The 6,588-nt window shown below is 36.3% G+C and overlaps 1 protein-coding gene across 7 annotated transcripts in view; it reads left to right on the plus strand.

The window, feature by feature from the left end:
* LOC127662255 (ral GTPase-activating protein subunit alpha-1-like) overlaps positions 1-6,075 on the plus strand; it is an 82,259-nt gene extending 76,184 nt beyond the window's left edge. For 4 of the 7 annotated variants that reach the window (XM_052153375.1, XM_052153374.1, XM_052153379.1 and 1 more), the window contains exon 40: positions 4,020-6,075. In XM_052153375.1, coding sequence (XP_052009335.1) covers positions 4,020-4,165 — 146 coding nt within the window. In that variant the 3' untranslated portion in view covers positions 4,166-6,075. Of the gene's footprint in view, positions 1-2,867; positions 2,986-4,019 lie in introns of all 7 variants that reach the window. The other 3 variants (XM_052153378.1, XM_052153380.1, XM_052153381.1) reach the window with 2 other exon arrangements.
* The last annotated feature ends 513 nt before the right edge of the window (positions 6,076-6,588 follow it).

Consider the following 6,588-nt stretch of genomic DNA (forward strand, 5'->3'; position numbering starts at 1 on the left):
GCCTCTTCAAACCTGCAAAAACCTGTGCGCTACTCCCAAAAACAGTGCAGAGCAGGTTGCGCAGCTGTAAATACTTATAAAATTGAGATCTTGGAATCACAAAATGTTGAATACATTTTCAAAAGATCTCAATACTCCATTCTCATAAAGGTCACCGACATCTACAGGAAGAGATTGTAGCAGGTAGTTAAATTTTGGAATACAATTAATTTTAATAATATTAACCTTCCCAAGCATCGATAAATGTAATGAAGCCCACCTACCCACATCACTCAAAAACCTTTTTATTAAAGTGTTAAAATTAACTAACTAAACCATATACATTTGCTGTGAATAAGATGCCCAAATACTTAATGCCCTGTTTGGGCCACTGAAAGGCACCCAGTTGAAAAGCTGTTACTGGGTAGAAAGCAGTCAGAGCCAAAGCTTCGGATTTAGACCAATTAGCTCTGTATCCTGAGAATTTTGAAAAGGAATTGATAATTCTATGGAGGCTTGGCATAGATCTAGTGGGGTCGGAGACAAATAATAAATTACAATCTGCGTAAAGTAAAAGCTTATGCGCCATACCTCCCGCCATCACCCCTGGAAAATCATCCTCCTTATCGCGGCTGCTAAAGTTTCCAGGGCAAGACAGAACAATAATGGGGAAAGAGGGCAACCCTGCTGGGTGCCCCTATTCAGAGTAAAATAATCTGAAATTAATCCATTTGTTTTTTCCGCCACTACAGGGTGTCTATAAAGTAACTTAATACATCCAATAAAAGTATTTCCGAACCCATATATTTCCAAAATGTAAAAAAGATATTCCCGTTCTACCATATCAAACGCCTTTTCGGCGTCAAGTGTGATGGCAGAGACCGGAGTTCTAATGGATCCACAACATTTCTAATATCTTCATCAGTAGACAAAGACGTGGAACTATAAAGATCAAGATCATTATTAATTTAAATGGCCATGGTACAAATTTCACCACCAGCAGACACTCTGCTTTATATATCTAGCCAAAAGCTTCCCAGCATTGTCCCCTGACTCAAAGTATGACTGTCTTGCCCTGAATAATCAAAACTCCACTTTCTGTGACAAAATAGTATTATATCTATATTTCAAATGGGTCAGTTCTCTGTGGCCGTCAGACGACATTTGGAGCTTCAGCTCTGCTTCAGCACTTTTAATATCCCCTTCCAAATCCAAGAGTTCTCGGGCTTTGGATTTTTTGGTGAATGAGGCATACTGTATGATCCGACCCCTAAGAACCACCTTAATTGCCTCCCAAGCCACACCCACAGAGGACACCGAGGACCAGTTGGTTTGCATATTAACATTGATTTCAGTCTTTAACATTTGTTGGATATCAGGATTTTGCAAAAAGGATACTTCAAAGTGCCAAATATATGATTTATTTTTCTCTGTATGTGGCAAGACCTATAAACACACCAGGGCGTGATGTTTCTAATTGAGCAGTCAACAACAGATGAAATGAGGAACTTATAAAAAAATCTATTCTAGAATAAATCTTATGGACTGATGAAAACAATTTATAGTCCCTACCAGATGGGGTCAGAAGTCTCCAAATATCTGCATGACCATGATTTTTACACATCCTGTGACGCGTCAGTGTTGCTCTAGAGGGCTTACACAGTTTTGATTCTCTATGATCAAGGACTGAGTCCTTCAAAAGATTAAAGTCTCCAGCGGCTTGCAACATCCCTTCAGGATGTATAAAAAAGCCCTTATCATCAGCGTTAGGTGCGTAAATATTAGCCAAAATCAACCTTTGCCCCTGAATTTCTCCTAAAACAATAATGATTCTCCCTAATGTATCTTTGCTCTGTTTGAGATATTTGAATTGTAGATTATTATTTATCAGTATAATGACTCCCCTACTCTTTCTTGAGCCAGCACTAAAGAAAACATGTACACCACATATCTTTCCAAATTTTTCAGCTTCCTGCGGGGAAAGATGCGTTTCTTGAAGAAACACTATATCGTATTTCTTACAAGAAAATAAAAAATCTTTATAAGAAAATAAATAACCTTCCTTCTTTTTATGGGGTGCCCCAACCCATTCCCATTCCATGTGGAGATATTTTATATAACTTTACACTAAAGTTAGTAAGTGATTTTCGATATTTAGTTCGATATTTTCACTAAAATCATGTTAACTGTTAATATTTTTTAGGTCTTGTGGCTTTACTGTTAAAACAGTGAGTATTTTAACATTTACTGATTGGATTGGCCCCCATTCACTTCAATTGTAAGTGCCTTTTTATACCCTTGATTATTGCTTTTTTAAAAGAAAAGGAGGTTTGTTGTAATCAATATTATGCTACAAATTCTGTTGAAATTCTTATGATGCATCCAATCCTCTAAAAAACATCACTTTAGAAGTAGTATCATGGCTTGGGCTGTAAATTCTTATCTTGAATTGAACCCGGATTATTCCTTTAATCAGAAAATAATTTTATATATTTGTTTTTTACCCAGCCCTTACTAGTGGGTGGTGGTAATCCGGGCAGTTTTAAATTGCATCTGTATAAGTGAGCATGCGTGCATGTGCAATTGATTAATAAATGTTCATGAGTGAGTTGAGAGATCAGCTCTTACATTTGTTGTCTTGTATTTTGTGTCCACATGCTACTGATTTCCCTCATAAGCCTGCTTACACCTTTATCTTTTATCTCATTTATTGGTATTCTTTCTCTACTTCCTCTTACATCCCACATCTATGCCTGTCACTTCTCATCTTTACTTCCCTTTTCTCCTTTCCTTTTCCCAAAACACTTTCTCACTCTTCCTTTCCTTCACTTCCTGATTTGCATTCTCCCATTTTCCTGTCACCCTTTCTGTCCATTCTCCCACCTAAGAGAGAAATGCTGTGATTTTGTTTCTACTCCTCCTCAAACCTCCACTAGAAAACATTGGGCTTATCAAGGTAAAGGGCCAAGGCTTGAAACGGAAGGTATTTCACGCTAGCTGTGAATGGTATGCTGAAACTGAAATAGGCGAAGTACCATATTCTTTTTTTTTTTTTTTTTTCCTGTTTTTCTCCCCCATTCCTCTTTTACACTGTAGTTTGTGTTGAGATATTGTAACTACACCCCTGTTGGTCTCAACTAAGTGACGACATGTCAGATCTCAGCATTGATTAGTCCCAGCATCCCCCTGATTTGCTATGGGAAATTCACCCACAATGAACTGGTAGATTAACCTCTCATGAGTTTTTACACGTATTTTGCTCTGCAAAAATACAATTGGTTCCATGCATTTTAGTATGTTATCAAGTACATTTTACCTGAAGTACAGTAACTAAAGTGACATGGCAAAGTTATTGACATGTTTTGGTTAAAATTAGCTGGAGAGGTTTTTACTATTCAAATCGTACGATTTGAGATTACCAAAAAAAACGTCAAAATATCTCAAGTACAATAAAGATAATTATTTCCCTTTTTAACCTCTCCTTATTTATTTTGTATTCCATATTCTAATTAACAAACCCAGTCATTTAAAGCTAAAAGTAAAGGGAGAGTTCACCCAAAATTTTAAATTCTTGTGTCATTTCTTACTCTTTGGACTTTCTTTTATGAACCACAAAATTAAATGAAAATATCTTCATTTTATGAATGTAAACATGCGGCAGATGGACTTGTTTGACAGTTGTGCACCGTTTCACGCAAGAGTGATGCTTTTTTTTAGACCCTTAGTTGGGTTAAAAACTGTTCTACAAGGTTTTTTTAACAAATTTAAAAATTTGTTCGGTCTGAACAGCCCCTTATTGTGGACGTGGCCTAAGTCGTACAGGTTTGGACTGACATTAGGGTGAGTAAATGTTGACAGAATTTTCATTTTTGGGCTGTTCCTTTACCCCTTTCGTGAGATTCTACATTCAAATAGATGTTTGGAAACAGTGCATCAAATGTAGCATTGCACAGCAATATAGTGTTTTTGAATTAAAAAAGAAGGGAGTGTCTGATATCTGTGCTCTTTCTTCTCCATCCACCCTTTTCTCTTCCCCACAGGCTCATGCCTCGAGAGTCAACCGGCCGAAAGTCCAGCAATGCAGGTAGACGGGAGCGACTTTGCCTCGGCAATGTCACCTCGTGCTAGCAAAAGCCGGATGTCCATGAAGCTCCGCCGTTCTTCTGGCTCCGCCAACAAGACTTGACTCTTCAGAACAAACACACGAAACGCACTACTACTGAACACTCCACAGTATTTGCTCTCACTCCAGGACTCCTCATACTACACTGTCAAAGACAGACCACACCTTCTTGCCTGCGTAGCCACGCCCCATGCTGTCTGACTCCTCCCGTCCAGAATTGAGAGCCACAATGATCAAAGACATACCTGAGATGCTCTGTGTGCAGTTGTTGTACAGTGGGCAGAAAAGTGAACAGAAATGATTTTTTGTTTTTGTCAATCGCCAATGGATGTTGCATTGCGTTTTACTTTAATAATTATCATAGCTGGTATCACTAGCTAGCGAGTTCCCCAGTACTTGGAGTGACAGTGATTGAAAAATTAGAACAAATTTATAGTTGGAAAATTTATAGTTGGAAAACAATTCGTTTTGATTGCCATTGTATCAGCCACAACTTTTTCTATTTGTACAGAGGACTCTTAAGCGCTGAGGTTTTCTTTTTAAGCTGATGATATGACGGCGAAACAAATTGAGATGTCTGGAGAATTCTGTGGAAATGGTGTTTGTGGAGCAGTACATTTAATTTAAAACACTTGCTGTTAACCTTTATTTCAGAGTTTGTTTTCACTCCTTATGTGGAATTTGTTTTTATAAAACGGTGACACTTGCCGCTGTTTCTTTATGTATTTTATTTTATTTTTTTTGTTTTTTGCAAGTTTTCATTATGTATCACACATTATTACGATTGTAAATTTGGTTTTCTCTTGATTAGGATGTTACTGATTTTGTTTTTTTATTGTTGATGTTATATTGAACAGCCCCTTTTGTCATTTGTAATGGTTATTTGTGTGTATATATCTATAAATATAAAATATATACATATTTAATGTATGTGTATAGTGTATGAACAGTATCTGATCTGTGTACATATTTAACAGTATTTAAATCAACCAAAAAAAAAATATTAAAAGGGTTAATTAAACCTCAAGCCACTTAGAACAAGTCAAAGAGCACTAAAGTGATCTCTTCAGCTTGAATGTTGTTCTGTATGGCTTGGTTTTGCTGGATTCTTGGAGACAAGAGACAGTTTATCAGCTCATTTACAGCATTAATCATTTGACCGCAGCGCCTCTTTTGATTAATCTTGGAAGAGATTTGGAAGAGTTAAGGAATAGTGTAAACGAGTTGCCACATTACCAGATCTTGCAGGGAGAGGGCAACGTTGTTGAATTGAACACAACTATCCACTTCGTGACACTTTGAGCTCATTCAGAACGCATATGAACTCATGTCATGTGACATATTGCATAAGTAGCATAAGAGACATAGGCCATCAATGTTATCATGTCCTTTTTTTTTTTTTTCGAAACATCTAGATGTAAAAGTGTGCAAAAAAAAAACATCTCTAACACTCGTTTTGGTCACTTTTTTGTTTTCCTTTGAACATTAAAGGGATTACAAGGTTAACTGACCCTATAGACCATGGATGCAAGTTACAAGATTGTATATTTTCTGGAAGTTATGTGAGACTTTATAAGGGTCATTCTTTATTGATTTTGTTTTACTTCTATTTTTAATTTGAAGAAAGTTATCAGAAACAAAATATTATATGGAGTTGAAATCATGCAGCACCCTTCTGAATTAAAATTATAACATGTATATTAGAAGCCTGCACACAAGTGATTTGAGAACTGTGCGTATTTTAAAAGGAAAAACAACTCCAAGATGGGTTGATTTAATGTATGTTAATACTGACCAAATGCTGCATGATTCCAGTACTAACTGCATGTGTTGATATAACAGCTGCACAACACACAAGCATATGCACAAACACAAATCTACAAGATTGTCATAAGGTAGAATTTATACATTTGTATTGGATGTTGAAGAAGGAGAGTGGATGTGAAATTAAACTTAAGAATAAAAGTATTCTTACAACATAGCAAGTCCTGTACAGTTTCTTGCATATGTTCATTGCTTTTGAAGCCCTATTTATTCTGTATATAAGCCTGTAATATATATATATATATACTAAATACTTAACAAAGGGTCTGAATACTTAGGACCATGTGATATTTCAGTTTTATATATATATAGTGGGTACGGAAAGTATTCAGACCCCCCTTAAATTTTTCACTCTTTGTTATATTGCAGCCATTTGCTAAAATCATTTAAGTTCATTTTTTTTTCCTCATTATTGTACACACAGCACCCCATATTGACAGAAAAACACAGAATTGTTGACATTTTTGCACATTTATTAAAAAGAAAAACTGAAATATCACATGGTCCTAAGTATTCAGACCCTTTGTTAAGTATTTAGTAGAAGCACCCTTTTGATCTAATACAGCCATGAGTCTTTTTGGGAAAGATGCAACAAGTTTTTCACATCTGGATTTGGGTATCCTCTGCCATTCCTCCTTGCAGATCCTCTCCAGTTCTGTCAG

The sequence above is a fragment of the Xyrauchen texanus genome, chromosome 22, assembly GCF_025860055.1.
Source record: "Xyrauchen texanus isolate HMW12.3.18 chromosome 22, RBS_HiC_50CHRs, whole genome shotgun sequence".
Taxonomy (NCBI): domain Eukaryota; kingdom Metazoa; phylum Chordata; class Actinopteri; order Cypriniformes; family Catostomidae; genus Xyrauchen; species Xyrauchen texanus.